The 24,581-nt window shown below is 19.8% G+C and overlaps 1 protein-coding gene and 2 long non-coding RNA genes across 3 annotated transcripts; 1 reads left to right on the forward strand and 2 right to left on the reverse strand.

The window, feature by feature from the left end:
• Positions 1–2,559: 2,559 nt before the first annotated feature.
• Positions 2,560–8,556, forward strand: LOC122512535 (zinc finger and BTB domain-containing protein 47-like). Its single transcript, XM_043628427.1, has 4 exons — positions 2,560–2,775; positions 4,723–4,765; positions 5,187–5,531; positions 8,100–8,556. Exons 2-4 carry the CDS (start codon positions 4,734–4,736, stop codon positions 8,377–8,379), a joined length of 657 nt encoding a protein of 218 aa, XP_043484362.1. The 5' UTR covers positions 2,560–2,775; positions 4,723–4,733; the 3' UTR covers positions 8,380–8,556.
• Positions 8,557–11,354: 2,798 nt separating this feature from the next.
• On the reverse strand, positions 11,355–15,960 carry LOC122512431. Its single transcript, XR_006302634.1, has 3 exons — positions 15,844–15,960; positions 14,400–15,028; positions 11,355–11,752 (listed from the first exon to the last, which is right to left on the reverse strand). It is a non-coding gene; the product is annotated as an uncharacterized LOC122512431 (long non-coding RNA).
• A 2,082-nt stretch (positions 15,961–18,042) lies between these two features.
• Positions 18,043–21,984, reverse strand: LOC122512434. The gene is made up of 3 exons (XR_006302635.1): positions 21,890–21,984; positions 18,952–19,226; positions 18,043–18,399 (listed from the first exon to the last, which is right to left on the reverse strand). It is a non-coding gene; the product is annotated as an uncharacterized LOC122512434 (long non-coding RNA).
• Positions 21,985–24,581: the final 2,597 nt, after the last annotated feature.

The raw sequence follows: 24,581 nt of genomic DNA on the forward strand, positions 1-24,581 counted from the left end.
AAAATATTAATAAAATTAAATAAAAATATTAATAAGATGATCAATTATATTATGAGTTATACAGAATTGCAGTTTTTGCAAATGAAGTAGCTCGTCCTCAACTTTGCGCATTTTAAACACATAGTGGCCGACCTTGACAGTAAGTAACATTACCGAATTGTTGTAACCATAAAGAAATACGTTTCGGGATTTGATTTTTTACTTTGTTTTTCTTTCAACCATGAGTCCCACAAATTTTCTGCATACTTGCCTTGACGATTCAATTTGTTTTTTATCTTTTATTAATGGTTTTTCACATTATGCACAAAACTTTTTTTGAGCTTTTTTTGTACCGACGTCACAGAAAACACAATTTTCGATTTTCCGAAAATGTAATTGAACAAAAAGTTAGGTTTCACTAAGACAAGCTTCGACAAAAATGCGCGTAGGTGGCGCTAGTGAACTTGACAAAAAAACGCGAGTGGCCTACCTAGACAGTAGGCCAACCTTGACTACATTCCCCTACTATTGATTATTATCATTATTATTATAATTAATACTATAATTACTATTTCTCTTAGTATTATTATTATTATTATTATTATTTCCAAGTTGTAGATTCAATGAGAATAGTATTATAGCAAAGCAACGATTTGGCTTTTTTAAAAAAAAAAAAATTACAATTTCTTTTTGCAAAAGGAAAAAAAATGATGATCAAATTTCTTTTTTTTAAAAAGTGAATAAGATTAGATTAATTATTACTAGTTTATAGAAACTAGTAACTTAAATACTAGTTTATAAATTAATTTAATGAAACTAAATTTTTAAAAATAACATTTTCTACATTTCTAAAATATTTTAATCTCAATTTCTTACTCATTCTCATCATATAACTGTTGATGAAGAAATGTTTTTGTTTTTTTCGCTTTTTTGGGTTTCGAATTTTGTATTTTCTATTTCTATTCATAATTAATAATTATTTAAGTACTTAAAAAGAGAATTTTCATATTTAACAAAAAAGAAAAAATGTGATAAAATATTAAAAGAGAGAAACAGAGTGCGTGCGTATTAAAAATTTTTATGTTTGTGCTTTGTCCTAATTTTTATTTATTTATTTTTTTTTTTTGTAATATCGATGCCATTTGTTGAGGAAAAAAAATAGGAGAAGAAGAAGAAGAAGAAGAAGAGGAAGGAAAGAAAAAAACGGTATTATTAAAAGCTACATTTGTGATAGAACAATAATTATTTTCCCCTTCGATAAATAATATGATAATCATCGCAATACTTGTGATAAATCCGGTAAATATTTTTTTTATATAATGTGTAAATGTAATTATTGTAATAGCAGATTTTTAATTATTTTAATCCGTTTTTATTCGTTTTCGCAATATTTAAAATGTTTTAGAAATAAATTGTTTATTTTATTGAAAAAGAAAAGAGAATTTCGAATTGTTTTTTTTTCTTTACTTGAAATATACCTAAATCAAAAATAGTAATATTATTATAAATTTAAATTAAATTATTTACTATATTTAATTTATTATGTATAATTAATTATATAATTAATTAATTAATTAATTAACAATTTATTAATATTAAAAATTAATATTAAAATTTAATTAATAATTAATTGTATAATTAGTTAAATATAATTAATTATACATAATATAAATATAGTAATCAATTTAATTTTATTTTATTTTATTATAATTAATTAATTAATAATGTGTCACTTTCCGAAAAAAGTTACATTATTTTAAGTTTATGTTTTTATTACCTAAATATAATTTGTTATAATATTTCTGCGTGTTGAATTTAAAAATAAAATCATTTTTTTATTATTTTCAATGCAATAAAGTCTTAAACATCAGTTGAGCCCCTTCGTGCCATTTTAATTCGAAACCATTTCGAAACATAATCAACATAACCTCAAATTTTTTGTAACTTTTTTCGGAGAGTGTAACGAGTGTAACATTTTAATTTCGACAATTTTATGAAAATTTCTTCTCGAAATCAATTAATAAACATAAATAATTAGCACAAAATGAGAAATATAACAAAAAAAAATAACGAGAATCAATTTTATTGTGAATGTCGTTAATTATACGGTATATATTTGTTTATTATTTTTGTACTTACTATTTTAGTGTGTAAAAAATCTCTGATACTCTTATTATTATTTGTTGATATAAAAATGAAATTTTATGAATTGTATAAATAAATACTTGAATGTCTATATAAATTTGTCTACAATTACCTTCCTAATTCGATTCAACAAAATTAATTTCGTTCTAAGCAGTTCGAAGAAATTTAGGTTCACTTCACAATGAACTGAACTATTTGCATATTTGTTCAGTTATTTCTTATTTGAAATAGAAATCTGACTCTCTTTACACAGAGGCAGAAAATTCGGGTTTAATTTATTAATTATATTATTTAATTTATTTAATTAATTTCCCGGTTTTAATCTCTGTCCTTTTCTAGCTCACATTTTGCGCTCGCGAAGCAGTTGTGAGTTGACCTTTACGCACTGCGTTGATAATTGTAGACGGACAGAAAGAAACACGCGGAACCTGCCTTCCCAACCCTGCTCGACAACCTTATCTCTTCTATCAACCTTGTTTTGCGACCATCGAAACTTGTTGATTCCTGCTTTCAAAATTGTAACGAAAATTAACAAAACACCAACAGAGCAACAGATCGACTCTCCATAAATTAAGAAGAAGAAGAAGAACAGTCCAAGTCCTTCCAATCGGAATTTCCAATAATTGTTTATTCCCTGCGCTTCATATTTTGGTAAGAAAAGAGTTTATTTTCTTTTGTCAAATCAAACTTTAAATATATGTACGTGGTGCTAACTTGTCGCTTCCTTGCACGTTTTTTACTCTTTTAATATCTTAAACTTGTTAATTAATAATTCTAATAAAAAAAAAACTTACGAATCAGTGAATATACAAAGAATTTATCTTTAATTTAATAATATGCATTATTTTACATTTGTTTCAAAATTATCGGTTGTATTTTCTTTTCATCCCGGTGGACAAATATTGGGGTTATGTGTGTTTACGCATTTTATACGAATATTTCTTTTGATGTTTTTTTTTAGTTTTTATATGTTTATAAAAAGAAAGAAACAAAAGAATTGAAATATTTGAGAAAGGACAATATTGAGGTTATGTGCTTTTGCCCATTTCACTCCCATTTTTTGCTTTTTTCGTTTTTTTCATTTCTTTGTCCAAAAATAAAGAAAGAAAGAAATGACAAAATTTTTCACAGCAATTTAATTTTTTAAAAACTTTTAAATAAAATTTTTTGCAATAATTCAACTATTTTCATAAATATTAAAATTCTTCTCAAGAATTCAATTTATTTTGGAAAATTTTTTATAAAATTCTTTGCAGCTATTCAATTATTTTCATAAATAATAAAATTCATTGCAGAATTTCAATTTCTTAACATGAATTGCTCGAGAAATGTAATTATTCTTAAAAATTTAATTTCAATTCCTCGAAAGAATTAATTATTTTAAAAAATGTTTTTTTTAAAATTCTTTGAAAAAATTCAATTATTTACAAAAATTTAAGGATTTTTCACAGAAATTCAATTATTTTGAAATATTTTATTAAAATTGTTCGGAACAAATTAATTAATTTAAATACAATTTTAATTAAATTTTTTTTTTGCAAGAATTCAATTATTCTTTTAGATTTCAATAAAATTCTTCCCAGGAATTCAGTTATTTACATAAATAATTTCTCGAAAGAATTCAATTATTAAAGATAAATAACAAAACTATTCCCAAAAATTAATTTATTTTTAGGCATTTTAATAAAATTCTTTGCAAAATTCAATTATTTTCATAAATAACAATATTCATCACAAGAATTCAATTAATTTCAAAAGTAATTAATTTCTTCTTGGAAATTTAATTATTTAACAAATTTCTAATAAAATCGCAGTAAGAATTCAATTCTTTTCATGAATAATAATAAAAATTTTTCAGTATTTCAAATATTTAAATTATAATTTGCATAAAATTAGTGGAAAGAAATCAATTAATTAAAAATTTTCATTAAATTCTTCGCAAGAATTAAATTATTTTTATAAATATTTAAATTCTTTGATGAATAATAAAATTCATTGCAGAAATTAAATTTATTAGCAAAATAAGAAAAAAGTAAATATTTTTGATGAAAATTAGGAAAAAGACAATTGAATTTTAAAACATAAAATTTATTATTACAAAGCATATTATTCTTCAATATTGTCAACAAAATTAATTTCCCTCAAAATTCACATAAAGTCATACGAAAATAATTATATAAAGAAAATTTTTTAATTTCATTAAAATAATATTAAAAATATTCTAATTCTTATAAAAGAGTTTTTTTACATAATTTAATTCTTTTGAGAAGCGTTATTAATTATGAAATTAATTGAAATCTTGATAAGAATTTTTATTAAAATTCCAATTAAAAATAATTGAATTATAAAACGAATTATACCAAAATTTCGAAATTAATTGAATTTCTGTGAAGAATTTTATTAGTTTGGAAAAGAATTAAATTTTTTCAAATTTTTCAAAATAATAAAATTTTTGCGAAGAATTAAATGAATTTCATTAAAATTCTTTAAAATGATTAAATTTCTGCGCGAAGAATTTTAATTATTATGAAAAGAATTCAGCAATGTACAGAAAAAATCTCTGATTTTATTTATATAGATTTATGTATTATTCCACAGGATCTTTCAAAATGGGACCCAGAGCAAAATCAAAAAGAGAACCGTAAGTATTTCGGATTCAATGATTTTATAAAAAAAATTCGGTCACTTATTTTCAAAATTTAATTCAGCAGTTAACAATTTTTTTTTTTTTTGCTTAAAGCGAATATAACATTTTGAAGAATTAAGTGGTTGGTGCTGATAACTGAGTGCAAGTTTTAGCTTTATAAAAATATTTAACGTTAACATTTAATTTTGGAAATTAAATTTTAACGTTAAATATTTTTTTTGAAACTCTGACTTGCATCCAGTCATTAACACGCACTTAATTCTTCAAAATTTGATGTTGGATTTAAACAGAAAATATGTTTAACTGATAGAATTCGATTTTCAAATAAAGTGGGTGCTGATAACTAAGTGCCAGTTTCATTAAATGTTAATGTTAAAATATAATATAATATAAAATATTTTTATAAAATTTTCAGAAGTAACCCTACATGCGACATTTGTGGCAAAGTATTTACGAGAAAATATAACTTGAAAATTCACATGAAAAATCACGAGCTGGACGTGGAGGCAGCTTGTCCTCATTGCCACGAGGTCTTTCAGAGGCAATGGATTTTAAAAAACCACATATCACAGGTTCATTGTCCTGTTGAACAACGAACCTGTCACATATGTAACAAAATCTTACAATGGAAAAGCAATTTAAAAGAACATATTCTGGTCAGCCACCATCAAGTCAAAAAACATAGTTGCAAGTTCTGCTGTTCTACGTTTACAAGAAGAGCGCACCTGCATGCTCACGTCAAAAAATCCCATAAAGAAAGGTACATAATTAAAATTATTTTTAAGAATTTTAATAAAAATCTTTACAAAATTGAATTATATTCAAAAATAACAATATTTATCACAAGATTTCAATTATTTTCAAAAGTAATAAAATTCTTCGAAGAAATTCAATTATCTATATATATAATTAATTTATATATAAATTCAATTAGTTTCAATAGTTTTCGCAATTCAATAATTTCCAATATTTATTTTCGTAAAATTTATTAAAAAAATTTAATTATTGAAAAAAATTTTTGATACAATTTTAAGAAATATTCAATTATTCAATAAAATAATAAAATTCGTTGCAAAAATTTAAATATTTTCATAAAAAAAAATTTTAATTCGTCGCAGAAAATCAATTATTTTGAAAATATTTTAAGTAATTTTGCAAAAGAATTATTCAATTATTTTCATAAATTAATATAAAATTCTTGGCAAGAATTCAATTATTTTCATAAATAACAATATTCACACATTTTAATACAATTCTTCGTAAGTATTCAATTACTTTCAATATCTACTATTTCAATAAAATATTCCAAAAGAATTCAACTATTTAGAAAATTTTTTTTATAAAATTCTCAGCAAAAATTCAATTATTTAAAAGAAATTTAATAATTCAATTATTTAGAATAAAATTTAAAAAGTTTTTCAAAAGAATTTAATTATATTCGACATAAATAAAAATAATTCTTGTCTATAGTTCAATTATTTTTAAAAATTTTAATAAAATTCGCTGGAAAAATTCAACTATTTTCATAACTAATAAAACTTATTATAGTTTTTCAATTATTTTTAATACAATTTTAAATTAATTTCTCAAAAAATTCAATTTTTCTGGAAAAATTTATTAAAACTCTTCAAAAGAATTGAATTATTTAAAAAAAAGAATTTGCTTTAGTTTATTTATTAGAATTTAATAATTACTTTCAATACATCTTTAAATAAATTCAATTATTTTTAAAAGTAATAAAATTCTTCGTTGTAATTTAATTATGTTTAAGCATTTTAAAAAATTCTCGTCCAAATTTCAATTATCTTTATAATTAAAAAAAAGTCTTTTGTGAAATTCAATTATTTTCATAAATAATAAAATTTTTCGAAGGAATTCAATTATTAAAAAAAAAATTAAATTTTTTGAAGGAATTCAATTATTTAAAAAAAAAATATAAATTTTTGGAAAGAATTCAATTATTTTCAAAAAAAAAATAAAATTTTCGAAGGAATTCAATTATTTTAAAAAAAAGTCTATAACATTCTTGGCAATAATTCAATTATTTTCAAAAAAAAAAAAAATTTAATTTTTTAAAGGAATTCAATTATTCTAAAAAAAATTAACTTTTTTCGAAGGAATTCAATTATTTAAAAAAAAAAGTCTATAAAATTCTTGGCAAGAATTCAATTATTTTCAAAAAAAAATTAAATTTTTCGCAGAATTCAATTATTTTCAAAAAAATTTTTTGTAAAGAAATTCAATTATTTTTAAAAAAATTATTAATTTTTCGATGGAATTCAATTATTTTCAAAAAAATTTTCGAAAGAAATTCAATTATTTTTCAAAAAAATCAAAAAGTTTTCGAAGGAATTCAATTATTTTCAAAAATTATGATAAAATTCCTTAATTCAATAAATTTCTGTAAAATTTTAATTAAATTCATTAAAAGAAATTAATTATTTTGCAAAGTTGTTAATAAAGTTCTTCATAAAAATTCAATTTTAAGAAACATTCAACTATTCAATAAATTATTTAGTTTGGTATTTAAATAATTGAATTCTCGAAGAATTTTGTAATAAAAATTGATTTTAAAATGAATTTCGGTTAAAATTTTGGATAATAATTTTAATATTAAAAGGATTAAAGCTTGAATTTTTAGAAATAATTGATTTTTGAAAAGGTTTTAAATTCAAATCTTTGGAATTATTATAAATTTTTCGTACTCTCACCTAATAATAAATTTAAAGAAAAATTGTAGTTAAAAATTCTAGAAAATATTAATTGAATTTAAATGATGAAAATAATTTTGAAAAAGGTAGAGTAACAATGTTTTTATATATAAAATAATTATTTTATCACTGGGTAATTTTTAATATTTAATTATTATAAAAACATGAAGAAGTGAATCACTTCGAGTCTAAGATTCGGAGTGATTGACTTCTTCGTATTTTTTAATAATTTTCTTATAAGTTATTGAATTTCAAAATGGTTTAAATTTGATATTTTTGAAAATCATAGTTTTCGAGGAAAAATAATAATCAGAATATTCTTTAGGCTCAGGGAAAATGTCAAAATTCTCTCTGGAAATCAGGGAAAAACAAAATTAAATTTTTGTGTCAATACTGATATATTTCGTATTTCTTAATTTGTATAATTTTTAAATTATTAACAATTTTATATTTTTAATAAATAAAAAGAAACAGAAAATTTGCATAATTTAGAACAGTCAAACGAAATTCGTTATAAAAAAGCATAGAAAAAAATTTATTTATTATTCACAATTCTTAAAAATTTTCAAATCTTTCCTATCCATTTGGATTAAAAATTACTTTTAAAAAATTTTTAGTTTGATTCCTGAGGAGAACGAGGAGGTGGAGGAAGAGGAGGAAGTGGAAGAAGAAGAAGAAGTGGAGGAAGAGGAGGAAGAGGTGGAGGAAGAAGAGGAGGAAGAAGAGGAGGAAGTGGAAGAGGAAGAAGTGGAGGAAGAGAAGGAAAAAACAGAAAAACAGGAAACAACAGACAAGGGAGAAGTTCTTATTTCTATTAAAATAGATAGAGAGAGAAAAAATCTAACAATCTCCATAAACACCCAGGGGAAACAAAATACTATAAAGCTAAATACTTAGAAACTCATTTAAAAAATTTTTTTTTCATTTGATATTGCTTTAAAAAAAGCCCTAGAAAAGTAATTTGTAAGAATTTTCATTTATTAGAATTTTATTAAATATAATTTCCTTTTTCGCCGAATTGTAATTAGACGGAAGTTCCCTCATATGTTTAATAAAATTAAAATTATTTTTAATTTTTTTAATTTCTTTTATTTATACTAAAATTTTTATTTTTCAGAATGTTTTTTATTTAACAGCATTTTTAGTTTAAAAAATTATTATTTAAACGAATTTTTATCGTTATATAGAAATTCAGGTAAATAAAAATTTGTCTAAATAAAAAAATTTTGTGAATTGTATAATAAATACTTGAATGTCTTTATAAATTTGTCTAGAATTATCTTTGTTAAATTTCTTAATTAGGAAAATTCGGATTTTATTATTCAATTATTCAATTTATTAATTGTATTATTTAATTAATTTCCCGGTTTTAATCTCTGTCCTTTTGTAGCTCACGCTTTGCGCTCGCGAAACAGTTGTGAGTTGACCTTTACGCACTGCGCTGATTATTGTGAACGGACACAGAGAATCAAGTGGAACCCGCCTTCCCAACCCTGCCCGACAACCTTGTCCTCTTCTCAACCTTGCTTTGCGACTACGATTCATCGAAACTTGTCGATACCTGCTTTCAAAATAGTAACGAAAATTAACAAAACACCAACAGTCCAAGTCCTTCCAACCGGAATTTCTAATAATTGTTTATTCCCTGCGCTTCATATTTTGGTAAGAAAAGAATTTATTTTCTTTTGTCAAATCAAACTTTAAATATAAATGTACGTAGTGCTAACTTGTCGTTTGCTTGCACGTTTCTAATTCTTTTAATCTTAAAATCTTGTTAATTAATAATTCTAATAAAAAGAAAAACTTACGAATCAGTGAATATACAAAGAATTTGTCTTTAATTCAATAATATGCATTATATTACATTTGTTTCAAAATTATCGGTTGTATTTTCTTTTCATCCCGGTGGACAAATATTGAGGTTATGTGTGTTTACGCATTTTATACGCATATTTCTTTTGATGTTTTTTTTTCAGTTTTTATATTATTCATAAAAAGAAAGAAACAAAAGAATTGAAATATTTGAGAAAGGGAAATATTGTCAGCGGACCTGCATGTTCACATCAAAAAATTCCATAAAGAAAGGTAAAAATTAAATTTTTATGGGGGGATTCCCCGAGCAGACCTCGGACTTATTTTCAAAAATTACGACTTTTTCGATTTTTCTTCCAAATATTGTAATAATTTTTAGTATAAAATGCAACTTCAGGGTTGCCAAAGGTCAGGGAATTCAAGGAAAGTAGAATTGGTCAGGCAAAAGTCAGAAATTTTTATTAAAAGTACTGTAAAAAGATTTTTTCTTCTATTTCTGAACACAAAATGAACTTTTAAATATTGTTCAATTATTTCAAAAGTTTTAAAGCAATTATCTTGATAAATAACAAAATTCTTCACAGAAATTCAATTATTTTTAGGAATTTTAATAAAAATCTTTGCAAAATTCAATTATTTTCATAAATAACAATATTCATTAGAAGAATTCAATTATTTTCAAAAGTAATAAAATTCTTCCAAGAAATTCATTTATTTTTAAAAATTTTAACAAATATCTCGTCAAGAATTCAATTATCTTTATAAATAGCATAATCTTTCGCCAAAAATTCAATTATTTTTAAAAATTTAAATTAAATTCTTTGCATAATTTCAATTAGTTTCAATAGTTTTTCGCAATTCAATAATTTTCAATATTTATTTCCATAAAATTTATTTAAAAATTTAATTATTGAAAAAAAATTGTTGATACAATTCTACGTAAACATTCAATTATTTTCATTAATATAATAAAATTTCCTTTAGGAATTCAATTAATTTCATCGCAGAATTTTGAGGCGCATGAAAACTCTCCAATTATTTTTATTTTTTATTGTAGACGGACAGAAAGAAACACGCGGAACCTGCCTTCCCAACCCTGTCCGACAACCTTGCTATGCGACTACGATTCATCGAAACCATCGACACTTTTCGATGAGTGATTTAAAAATTATAACCGAAAAATGTAAAACTCCGATTCCTATCCAACTGGATTATTGGAATTTCAAATTGTTTATTTCCTGCGATTCATGTTTTGGTAAGAAAAAAAAAGATTGTACTTTCTTTTGTCAAACTTTAAATATGTGTGGTACTAACTTTTGTCGCTTGCTTGCACAATGCACGCTTCTAATTCTTTCAATCTTAATCTTTATAATTAATAATTTTTTTTATAATAAGAAAGGAAAACGTGCGAAAGATTTCGATTTTATTTCGTCGTATGCATTTTTCTTAACATTGTTTCAAAATTATCGGTTGTATTTTCTTTTCATCTTGCGCGACAAATGTTGAGCAATTTAAACACACTTATGTGTGTTTACTCATTTTACATGCATTTTTTTTCGTGTATTTCAATTTATTCATTATTTATTCGCATAAAAAGAAAGAAAGAAATAAAGAATTGAACCATTTGAGAAAGGTAAATATGGAGGTTATGTGCCTTTTGTGCATTTCACTCGCATTTTTTTTTCAATTTTTTTCTCATTTACTTGAAAAAGAAAGAAAAAATGGAAATTCCAAACATTTGAGTATATTTTTTGAAAGGAAAATATGGAGGTTATGTGCATTTTTTGCTGGTTTTTTCGTTTTTTTTTCTTAATTTTTTACTTTTTTTTACACCAAAAGAAAGGAAGCAAAAAGAAATTTATCATTTAAAGAAAGAGAAATTGTTGAGGTTATGTGCGTTTACGCATTTTACTCGCATTTTTTGCTTTTTTCATTTATTTTTGGTCATAAAAAAAGAAAAGAAAGAAGAAGATAATCGAAATATTTGAGAAAGGAAATTATGAAGGTTATGTGCATTTTTTTGCTATAAAAAAGAATTTGAAAGAAGAAAAAAGCAAAAATTTACAAGATTTACAATAATCGTCTATTAGTTTATTCATGTATACAAACGAAATTTTTTAATATAATTTACATCGTTTAGTTTACAAAAATAATAATAATAATAATAAAGTATTTTTAAAATGTAGAATTATTTTTACAGATTGTAAATTTTTATCGAACTGGGAATCAATGGGCAGCAATAACAAAAACCCTGATTAAATGGCAGAGGATAAGAATATTTTCCCGGATCATCGAGACAAACGGAATCTCGTGCTTGTTGATTATTTCGCCAGCAATTGCAGCTAATATCACAAAAACTCGGATATAATAATCCATCGGCAATAAAAGTCATCGTCAAAATAGTGAAAATAATCATTAAACAGGTACGATTCATTTTTTTATCCAAATCTTCATAAATCTAAACAGAAAAATATTTTTTAGTCAATCAAATTGTTTTCTTTTTGTTTTTATTTTATTATTTCAACTATTTAAACGAAATTAATTAAAAATTATATAAATTAAAAATTCTAATTATATATTTCAGTAAATAAATAATTTTAAGGCATTATTTGTTAATTATAATTTTAATAATTTTTTAATATTGTTCAATTATTTCAAAAGTTTTTAATTATTTAGATAAATAAGAAAATTCTTCATAGAAATTTAAATTGTTCTTAGAAATTTTAATAAAAATTCTCTGGAAAATTCAATTATTTTCATAAATAACAATATTCATCAGAAGAATTCAAGTATTTTCAAAAGGAATAAAATTCTTCGAAGAAATTCAATTATTTTTAAAAATTTTAACAAATATCTCGTCAATAATTCAATTTTCTTTATAAATAGCAAAATTTTTCGACAAAAATTCAATTATTTTCAAAAATTGTAATAAAATAAAATGAATTAAATTTTTGCAAAGTATTTTATTAAATTTTTTTCATATAAAGAATTTTATTGAAATTTTTCAAAATAATACAATTTTTGGCGAAGGATTTTATCCAAATTCTTTTAAAATAATTAAATTCCTGCGAAGAGTTTGATTAATTAGGAAAATAATCCAAATATCATAAATAATTTTATCTAAATTTTTGAGTTTCTGCGAAGAATTATATAAAAATTCTTTTAAAATAAAATTAAATTTTAGCGAAAAATTTTATAAATTATGAAATTAATTGAAATCTTGTTAAGAATTTAAATTAAAATTTACGAAAACACATCACTGGATTTTTTCGAGAAATTTAGTTAAAATTTGTCTTAAAAATATTTCAATTCTCGCATAAAGAATTGAATTAAAAATATTTCAAAATAAAATGAATTTTTATGAAGATTTTTATTAGTTAGGAAAATAATTGAATTTTTTCAAATTTTTAATTAAATTTTCTTTAAAAAAAAAAATTCTATTCAATTGCTTTCGAAATTTTTTCGCAATTCAATAATTTTCAATATTTACTATTTTCGTAAAAATTATCGAAAGAATTAATTATTGAAAAAAAATTTTTTGATACAATTCGACGACAATATTCAATTATTTTCATAAATAAATAATAAAAATTTCATTTTTAGGAATTCAATTATTTTCATCGCAAAATTTTTAATATTTTTTACTACAATTTAAAATGAATTCCTCCGAAAATGCAATTATTCTTAACAATTTTTATTAAAACTTGACAAGAGAATTCAATTTTATGAAACATTAAATTATTCAATAAAATAATAAAATTCGGTGCAATAATTCAGTTATTTTTCATAAATAACTTTTAATTCGTCGCAGAAAATCAATTATTTTAAAAATTTTTTAATTAATTCTGCAAAAGAATGCAATTATTTTGATAAACAATAAAATTCTTTCCAAAAAAATCAATTATTTTAAGGAATTTTAATAAAATTCTTTTTTAAAATTCAATTATTTTGATAAATACAAAAAGAATTCAATTCTTTTGAAAAGTATAATAAAATACTTTTGTAGAAATTAAATTATTTTCAAAATTTTTTTTTAAATTCTCGTCAAGAATTAAATTATCTTTATAAATAGATAGCAAATTCTTCTCAAGAATAAAATTATTGTCAAAAATTTTAATAAAATTCTTTGCAAAAATTTCAATTATTTAAAGAAAACTTAATAAAATTCTTCGCATGAATTCAATTGTTTTCAAAAATTATTATTTAAAATCTTCTTAGGAATTAAATTATTTTTAATAATTTTTGATAAAATTCTTTAGAAACTTTTTAATTTTTTTTCAAAAATAAAACAAAATTGTTACAAAATTCTTTAATATAATAAATTTTATTAAAATTTGAATTAAATTCCTTAAAAGAAATGAAATATTTACAAAAGTTGTTAATAAAATTGTTCGTAAAAATTAAATTTTAAGAAACATTCAATAATATTGAATAAATTATTTATTTTTGTATTCAAATAATTGAATTTTCGTAGAATTGAATTATTATTTTTTGTACCTACTTTTAACTAGCAACTCTATTGAATTAATTTTTTTAAAAAAGTATAATTTCAATTTTTTTTGAAATTTTTTTTTTTTTTTTGAAATTAATTTAAAGAAGAATTTTATTTAAAAATTATTGAAAATAATAATTGAATTGAAATGATGAAAAATTTTTTGAAGAACTACAATCTTCTTATAATATAAAATAATGATTTTGTCACTCGGTCATCTTTTAATTATTATAAAACAAAGAAATTTCTTTATTTCTAATTTCGATTTCTTCAAGTTTCATAATAAATATTTTTATATGAGTTGTTCAATTTGAAAAGATTTGAATTAAATTTTTTTGTGGCAACCCTGAAATTACAATATTATAGAATTTTTTTTTCTCTTAGTTCTCTTATTATAAATTTTTGTTAATTTTCTTATATTTATATTTTTACAAAAGAAAATGAATTATAAAATCAAAAAAATTCAATGAAAGTAATCAGATTTAATTTATTTTAAAGATTAAAATTAAATAGAAGAAAATACAAAAAATATTGAAATAAAATAAAAATATATTAAATAAAATTGAAAATATAATGTAAAAATTAAAGAAAAAAATACCACAAAAATACTTACGAAATATTTTCTGTGTTGTAAATTCGAAGGAATAAAATCTAAATTTATGATTTTATTAAAAACTTTGTCATTATATAGAGAGCAGTGACAATTTTTTTATTTCTTTTCTTCTTTTAGAAAAAAATAAGAAGGGATATCTAATTAAAGACTCTTTTAAAGATATTTATTTTATTTATTCTCCACTTGTGCGGATAAATTAAAAAAAATAATTCTCAATAATATTTATCTTAAAATTCAACTTTGAGGTCACGTTCGTTACAGTTTCTTTCTTTTTTTTTCTTTTATCAAATCGTAATTTTGTCTAATTGTAATTTTGTTTATCAAATTTTTTTATCAGGCTTCTAATAGTAATTTTTTTTATCAAGCAGGCGTCTAATTGTATTTATTTCTTTATCCAGTTGGCGTTAATGAGCAACAATAGCAAGTGCCGTGAATTGGTCCAGGATAAGAATATTTTGGTCCATTACCACAGATATTGTCACGTGATCTCCAATCATTGAGCCAACAATTAAAATCACATCCAAGATTTTGTGACATTCCGCCAATGGTGAGAAATGCAAGGACAGTGAGTAAAATTAAACAGGTACGATTCATTTTCTTTTTTTTAACGGAATTTGTTATTTTTAACTCTGAAAATAATTTATTTATTATAATTTGATTCAAATTTTTAATTTAATTTAATTTAATTTAAATTTTAAGTTTTGAATTAAAATTATTTTTATTTTAAATCTAATTTAATTAAATTTACTGAAATTTTTAATTTTATTGAATTTGAACCTTAAATTTTAAATCAAATTTAAATTAAACTCTAAAATGAAATAATATTTTGAACTAAACTTTAAAATAGAATTTTCTCATTTTGTTAATTAAAATAAGAATTTATCAATGGGAGGCGTCAGAATTTAAAACTTAAATTTTAAATTTAATTGAAAAATAAAAATTCTTTAATTTAATTAATTTCAACTTTAAATTTTGTTTCAAATTTAACTTTGAATATTAAATTCTGAATTAAATTGAATTTATTTAAATTTCAATTCTAATTTAATTTAAACTCTAAAATTTAGAAAATTTTTAATTTAATTGAATTTAAAAAATTTTAATTTATTTCAACTTTAAAATTTTAAAACTTTTTAATTTAATTATATTTAAACTTTATGTTTAACTAAATGCATAGTTTAAATTTCAACTGAAAATTAAACTGAAACATAAAATTTGAAATTGAATATAAAAATTAAATCGTTTAAAATTAAATTAAATTAAAAACAAAACATAAAAGTGGAAATAAAATATCAAAAATTTTTAATTATTACGGAAAAATTGTTTTTTTTTTGGGGGGAAATTTTTGACACTTATTTTCAAATATAAAAAAAAGTTTCCTAGATTCAAATAATTTCAAATAATAATTAATTAATTGAAAGAATTTGCAAATTTCGACATTACTTACAAGAGTATTTTCCTTGAGAATTTAAAACGTTCTTTATGCGCTTTTAAGAAAATTCTACTAAACTCTGCCGATGATTAAAAAATAAGAATCAATTTATATAGGGGAACAAGTCGCACACTTGCCCTCAATAATATAGAATAAAGAGAGGGAAATCTAGAGATATTTTTTGTTTATTATTTCAAAGTATATTCTTCAATATTGTCAACAAAAATAATTTTCTTCAAAATGTTCATAAAGTCGTACGGAAATAATTATAAAATACCTACAATTTTTTTAATTTCATTAAAATAATATTAAAAATATTTAAATTCTTATAAAGAGTGTTTTACATAATTCAATTCTTTCGAGAAGTTTTATTACAATTTTTTGTAATGGAAACCTGGAAATGTCAGGGAATTTTGATCGAAATTCTGGAAAATTGTTATTTTCTAAAGTTTATTCTTGAAATCTAATTTTACATAAATATTTCAAAATTAATTAAATTTTTGAAAAAAAAGTTGCGTTTACAATTTTCATAAGTACAGATGAATTTCAAATTTAATTTGAAATTTTGTAAAATTTCAATTTTTGAATGAATTTAATTAGAAATTGTCTTAAAGAACGTAGATTTTTGAGAAATTTTAATTATTCCAATTCTTCTGAAATTAGATAAATTTTTTTAATATATATTTTTAATTGATTATTAAAAATAATGGAATTATAGAATTTATTTATTAGAATTTAAGTATTATTTTCTATAAAATTTTAATTAAATTTATTCAAAACATTTTATTATTTTCAAAAATTTTAATCAAATTCTTTGTAATAATTAAATTTTTTTTCAAAATACATAATTTTAATGAAATTCTTCGTAGAAATTTTAATAATTTCGAAAATTCGTCAAAATTAAATTATTTTCAATGTCTACTATTTCAATAAAATTCCATAAAAGAATTCAATTTATTTAAAAAGACATTTTAATAAAATTCGTCTGAAGAATTCAATCATTTTCAAAAATTAATATAATTCTTCGCAGAATAATTTAATTGTGTTCAACAATTTACAAAAATTCTCGTCAAAATTTCAAAAATCTTTATAAATTTTTCTCCAAAATTTAATTTTTTTTTTTTAAATTTTAATAAAATTCTTGGTAAAATTTCAATTATTTTCAAAAACTCTTATAAAATTCTTTGGAGAAATTAAATTGTTTTTAATTCAAATTTTAATCAAATTTCCGAAAAATGAACTTATTTTAGAAATTTTTATTAAAATTTGTCAAGAGAAATCAATTATTTAAAAATTTGTTTATAAAATTCTTTATGAAAATTCAATTTCAAGAAACATTCAATTATTTAATAAAATATTTATTTGCATTCTTGACAAAATTTTTAAGGAAATTTATAGTATTAATTTTTCTCAAAAAGTTTAATGGAATTTTTTTTTAATTAATTTGAAGTTTTTAATTTCTAATTTTTTTCATCAAAGAATGTCAGAATAATCGAAATTTGAGGTAAAATTGAATTGCAAACAAATGGATTTAAAAATTCCCAATTTTTTTATATAATTTAATTCTTTCGAAAAATGTTATTAAAATTCTTTAAAATTATTAAATTTGTTTGATTATGAAAATTATTTAGTTCTTATAAATAATGTTATGGAAATTTTTCAAATTAATTGAATTTCTGAAAAGAATTTCATTAAAATTCTTTAAAATAATTCAATTAATATGCAAAAAAATTTTTAAATTATAAAAATAATTGAAATTTTGTCAAGAAATTAATTAAAATTTTCCAAAATAATTGAAATATTGCTTAGAAATGAATTAAAATTTCCGAAAATAATTGAATTTTTTTCAGGAATTTAATTAAAATTGTATTGAAAATATTTTCGATTCTTATAAAGAATTTAATTAAAATTTTTCAAAATAATTGAATTTTCGCTAAGAATTTTATCAAATTTTTCAAAATAATTGAATTCTTTTGAGAAATTTTATTGAAATTGTATATTGAAAATAATTGAATAGTATCTAATATTATAATTTTATTTCTCTGTTGTTTATTACAATTTTTATAAAAATAACAAGAGGGAATAATATTAAATAACTCGAAAATACAAATTCATTGATTTCTTTTCTTCATTTATTTATTTATTAATTTTTTTTTTAATGTTGCAAGAAATTTGTTTGCACACATTGAAGAGGATAGAAATAAATATTAAAAATCATTTTGCTTTATTTTATTTATAATTGTTATTATTATTATATAATTATTACATTATTATCATAATTATTGTTATGTTATCATTATCGTTGTGGTTTTCGAGAAAAAAAAATTAACCAGCGAGTCTTACCTCGCAACAATAACATTTTCCATGTAGAGGTCCATTGTAGGAGTATTTATTTCCATTTCCGCAAAAATGATCACGAGCTTGCCAATCATTTAGCCAACAATTAACTTCACATCCAAGTTGTAGTGGTGATGACATTCCATTGACGATGAATATCGTCATAATAATTAAAACAATAAGACAGGCGCGATTCATATTCAATATTTGTTTTAATATTTTATTTTACTCTCTCTAAATGAACAAAAAAAATCAGAAAACAATAATTAATTGTTTATATTTTTCTGATTATTGTTACAGATGAGGGGAAATTTATTTTAAGGCAACATTGAACTCAATATTGTGAAAAAAATAATCATGGCATTTGTTATAAAAAAAAAACACTTGCAGTTAAAAATGAGGGGGAAAAGACAGAGTCATTTATCATTTTTTGATAGCAATTTAAATTCTTTTTATTAACAATTAACAATTGTTATAAATTTATTAACTAAATAAAAATAATTACTAACATATAATAGTTAATAAAAATTATTATAAAAATAATTATTTATTCAAATAGATTATTATTACAATAATAGTAATAACAATAATAATAATAATAATAATAATAATAATAATAATTTTTTCTTCTCCTAAACTTGTTTTGTAAAAAATAATAATAATAATAATAATAATAATAAAAAATTAATAGAATCGAGGGTGAAAAAATAGTTTTTATTATTGTTAAAATATTTTTAATTTTAAAAAATATTATTAACAAAAAATAATAATAATTAATAATAATACCTAATTATTCAATTCTGAATTGTAAAAAAAAATTTTTTTTGTACTATATTTGACCGCAACAATAGCAAGTGCCGTGAATTGGTCCAGGATAAGAATATTTTGGTCCATTGCCACAAAATGCATCGCGAGACATCCAATTATTTAGCCAACAATTAATATCACAAACCCTCGAAAATCCCTCGACAATAAAAAGTGCCATTACCACTAAAACAATTAATGAGATTCGTTCCATTTTATATTTTTCTTTTTCTTTTCTCAAAATTCGCTTTCAAATCCTGTAAAAAAAATAATTAATAATTTTTAATGTATTTTCTATCCAATTTCAATCAAATTTCTCAATTAGAAATTCAATTCTTAATTAGAATTCAATTATTTTTTTTAAATTTTTAATAAATTTCTTCGAAAAAATTCAATTATTTTCAAAAAAAAAGTTTATAATAAAATTTATTGAAAAATTTCAATTTTTTTTTTAAAATACAGTTTTTTATTTCACAAAAGAAAAAATTTAATTATTTTCGAAAAGTTAAAAAAAAATTTTTGACAAAAATTTTCAGTTGAAAATTTGAAATTCAATTATATTTGAAAATTTTTATTGTGCGTAACTTAAAAAATTCAATTATTTTCCGGAAATTTTCAAAAAATATTCGTCAAAAATTAAATTTTTACAAGTCAAATTATATAAAAAAAACTGACTTTAAAAAGTAATTAAATTATTTTTAATACATTTTGCAAAAAAAAGGATTCAATTACTTTTAGACTTTTTAATTAAAAATTACAATTACTTTTTGAAATTTTCAATAAAATTTGTCAAAAATTCAATTCTTTTCTACAATTATAAAAAATTAAAAAATAAATAAATTCAATTATTTTTAGAATTTTTTAAAACGAAAATTCAATTATTTTCAATGAAATTTCATCAAAAATTCAATTATTTTCTACAATTATGAAAAAGATTGTTTTAAACGTAAATTCAATTATTTTTAAAAAAGTTTAATAAAATTCTTCACAGAATTTCAATTATTTTTTTTGAAATACAATTTTTATTTCACAAAAGAAAGAATTAAATTTTTTTCAAGAATTTTTAATTAAATTCTTCGCAGAAATTGAATTATTTTCGAAAAGTTTAATAAAATTTTTGGCAAGAATTCAATTATTTTTAATTTTTCATAAAAAGAAAAATTCCTAGTTGGATTTCAATTGGGTTTTAATACAATTTTTTTTAAATAAAATGTCACCAAAAGAAGAATTCAATTATTTTCAAAAATTTTAATTATGTTTTTCAAAAAAATGTATTTATTTGCAAAAATTTTTATAAAATTCTTTACAAGAATTGCAATATTTTGAAAACAATTCTAATTAAATTCCATGAAGGAATTAAATTTATTATCTAAAATTTTGATAATATTCTTTCCAACAATTTGATTATATTTCAAAAATTTTGATAAAATTCTTTAGTCAAATTCAATTATTTTTATAAATAAAATATATTTCTTCGAAAGAATTCAATTATATTTTTAAACATTTTAATCAAATTTTTTCTAAACGATTCAATTATTTACAAAAATTTTGATAAATTATTGTTTATTAAAAATTCAAATTTGAACTAAAACTCTTTGAAACAATTCAATTTTTGTATTTTTGAAAATTTTTTTCAAAATCTTCTAAGCAATTCAATTATTTTTAAAAAATTTAACAAAATTCTTGTCAAGAATTTAATTATTTTCAAAAATCATAAATTTCTTGTAGGCTTTTAGTTTAATTATTATTTTTAAATACAATTTTAATTTTACGAAAGAATTGAATTATTTTGAAGAATTTTAAATAAAATTTCAAAAAAGAAATTCAATTATTTTCTAAACAATTCTAATTAAATTTCATGAATGAATTCAATTATTTTCAAAAAGTTTAGTAGAATTTTTGGAAAGAATTCAATTATTTTTATAAGTTCTCATGGAATTTTTTATCCAGGTTTTAATTATTTAGAAAAATTAAAAAAGAAATGTTTAATAAGAATTCAATTAATTTAAATTCAAAATTTTACCTAAATTAATCGAAAAGAATTGAATTATTTAAAAAATTTTCAAATTAAATTCTTCGAATTATTATTTTATAAATAATAAAATTTTCAAATAATTTCAATTATTTTCAAGGAATGCAATTATTTAAAAAAAGAAAAATTTATTAAAATTCTTTGAAACAATTCAGTTATGTATTTTGAAGTATTTTTTGTTTTAATAGCAATTCAATTATTTTTAAATAAAATGTTAATAATATTCTACGAAAGAATTAAAGTATTTCATGTTTAAAGTTATAAAATATACAAAAATTATAATATTTTTTAAAACAAGAATGAAAGTTTTCAAAATTAAAAAAAAACAGTTGTAAGTACAAAATTCGTTCTCTAAATATGAATAGAGTTAAAAATTGAAGTTTGTTTTTATATTTCTAAAAAATTTACAAAAAATAATTGAATTCAAAAATTGAAATAATTAAACATTAATAATAAAATTAGGTTGAAAATTAAATTTTGTTTTGACTTTTAAAAAAATATACAAAAAATTGAAATAAAAAATGATTAAAATGATCAAACACTAACAATTAAATTCTAATCACTATTGTATTATTATTATTGTTGTATTTTAAAAATTTTAATAATTTTTCAGATTAGTTATTTTCATTTTCACTTTTTTCTTTTTTTTTTAGAGAAATAATATTGTAATTTATTATTTTTTATTTTTATTGATAATTAATTGAATCTCTTTTACAAATTAATTAGTAGTAATGGCAATTATTATATTGTCAGCAGTTTCCCAACGACATAAATTAATTAAATTGAAAGTAAAACGAAAATAAAAAAAAGAAAGAGTTGAAAAAATATTGAGAGAAAAAGCGAACGAATATATTTACGCAAATAATAATTAATTAATTAATTAATTACCTTTCGGTATTCTTATGAATGCACTGATAAATTATATTGTTTATTTGAAGAAAGGCGAACAAGTTCTGCTACTCTGAATAATGAAAGGGACGCAAATATATAGGGAGTGTATGTTTACAGAAAGTATTATTATTATTAGTATGAAGAAAATAAATGAAAATCAATTTAAAAAGCTAAAAAAATTAATGAATAAAAAGAAGAATAAGACAGAGAATAAAAACTATCGGATATACTTTTATCAAAAAAAAAAAAAAAAAAAAAAAATATAAAGAGGAACATATTTCATGGTTGAAATGCCCGACTTTTAGCATTAATAATAATAACAAGGTTATAAAAAGAAACGAGTTCACTGTACATATAGATATATATTCTAGAAACGCAAAAAATGTAAATAATATCATTTTTCTAAAGAAAATAAACACATTAATAATTTTCATTAATCGCAATAACAAATTGTGAATCATTTTGCATTTGAATTCATGTGATATCAATTCATTCATATATACAAAGGTTAATACGATAGTAGAGCAAACGATTAAAAACGTAGTAAAAGGTAATTTTCATATTTTCGAAAAAAGACAAATTTTACTATTTTTAAAATTTTACTATATTTTATATTATTTTTTGTCTTCTTTTAACTAAAGCAAAAAATAAATTTTTGAACATGAAAATACAAATAAAATAAATTACAAATGATTTTGATAATTTTTTTCTGGATTTTTAATGAATAATTTCCAAAAAATTCAATTATTTTCAATATTTTTAATAAAAATTCTCCTAAAATTCAATTATTTTTGACAATTTATTTCAATTGAAATTCTGATTTAATTTTTCAATTTAACTTATTTAAAATACTTGAAATATTTTGCAAACATAATTTTATAAAATATTCAATTATTTAAAGCAAAATCTACTAAAATAGTTGCAAAATTCAATTGTTTTCAAAATTTTAATTTCGTATAGGTAGATAATTTTTTAGACATTTAATTTCTTTTACTAATTTTTAATAAAATTTTGTTTACTGACTGAATTTTAATGAAACAAGTCGTTATTTCAATACAATTTTACAAAAAAAAAATTTTTTACATTAAAAAATTTAAAAAAAAAAATTTTTTTTTAAAAAATTTTTTTTTACATTAAAAATTTTTTTTTTACATTTCAATTTTTAATCAATTTAAATAGAAATTTTAATTCTTCTCCGAAATTCAATTATTTTCAAAAAATTTAATAAAACTCTTGGCAAAATTTCAATTATTTTCAAAAATTTATAAACATTCTCGTCAAAATTTCAATTATTTTTATAAATAATACAATTCTTCTCCGAAATTCAATTATTTTCAAAAAATTTAATAAAATTCTTGGCAAAATTTTAATTATTTTCAAAAATTTTCCTCATTTCAATTATTTTTAATATCTAATATTTTAATAAAATTTTTTAAAAGAATTCAATTATTTAAACGAAATTTTAATAAAAATTTCACAGGAATTCAATTACTTTCCAATTTTTTTTTATAAATTTCTTCGCACCAATTCATTTATTTTTAATTTTTTAATGAAGTTTATCGAAAGAATTCAAATATATTCAAAGAATAGAAAAAAATAGTTCTGAGAAATTCAATTATTTCGCAAAATTTAAATAAAATTCTTTTAAAAATTCTATTATTTAAAAAAATTTCGACAAAATTCTTTACAAAATTTAGTTAATAAAATTGCAATTTTAATAAAATTTTCCTATTCAATTCAATTATTTTCAATACAATTCTTCTTAAGAATTCAATTATTTTCACAAATAATACTTTTTTTTATGGGAATTCAATTATTTGAAAAAAATTTGAATAAAATTCTTCGTAAGAAATCAATTATTTTCATAAATAATAACATTTTTCTCGAGAATTCAATTATTTCAAAAAATTTTGATAAAATGCTTTATAAATTTGAAAAATTATAATAAAATTGACTATAGACTACAATTATTTTCGTAAAATATAACATTCCTTATAGGAATTACAATTTTACTGTCAAGTTTGTAAAAATCTTCGAAACAATTAAATTATTTTCTTAAAAAATAAAATTCTTCGAAGCAATTCAATTATTTAAGAACTTTTAATTAAATTCTTCCTAATAATTCAAATTTTTTTCAAAAATAAAACTTTTCACAAGAATTCAATTATTTAAAAAAAATTTAATAAAATACTTCGTCAGATTTCAATTATTTTCAATTTTTTAATGAAATTTTGTCGATGGAATTTAATTATTTTCAAAATATTATAAAACATTCTGAGAAATACAATTGTTTAAAAAATTTAAATAAAATTCTTCACAAGAAATTAATTAATATCATAAATAATAATATTTCTCTCCGGAATTCAATTATTTTCCCAAATAAAATTCTTCACAGGAATTCAATTCTTTAAAAATTTGTTAATAAAATTCGTTGCAAGAATTAAATTACTTTTATAAATAACAATATTTATAGCAGAGTCAATTATAGTTTCAATTATTTTTTATGTACAATTTTACATAATTTTACATAATTTAATTAAAATTTTCGAAAATAATTTAATTTTTTCGAGGAATTTAATTAAAACAATAAAACAATTACACAACGAAAATTTGTTAATAAAAACATCTTTTTATTAAATTTTAGTCGATGATTAAAAAAAAATTTTGTACAATATTTTTTTGCCAAGAA

This window comes from Leptopilina heterotoma, unplaced genomic scaffold (assembly GCF_015476425.1).
Source record: "Leptopilina heterotoma isolate Lh14 unplaced genomic scaffold, ASM1547642v1 Lhet_123, whole genome shotgun sequence".
Classification (NCBI taxonomy): domain Eukaryota; kingdom Metazoa; phylum Arthropoda; class Insecta; order Hymenoptera; family Figitidae; genus Leptopilina; species Leptopilina heterotoma.

Coding starts and splice junctions, on each gene's coding strand:
- LOC122512535 (XM_043628427.1), top strand. CDS start 4,734: ATGGGACCCAGAGCAAAATCAAAAAGAGAACC. Junction 4,766..5,186: donor GCAAAATCAAAAAGAGAACC/GTAAGTATTTCG, acceptor TAAAATTTTCAG/AAGTAACCCTACATGCGACA. Junction 5,532..8,099: donor AAAAAATCCCATAAAGAAAG/GTACATAATTAA, acceptor AAAAATTTTTAG/TTTGATTCCTGAGGAGAACG.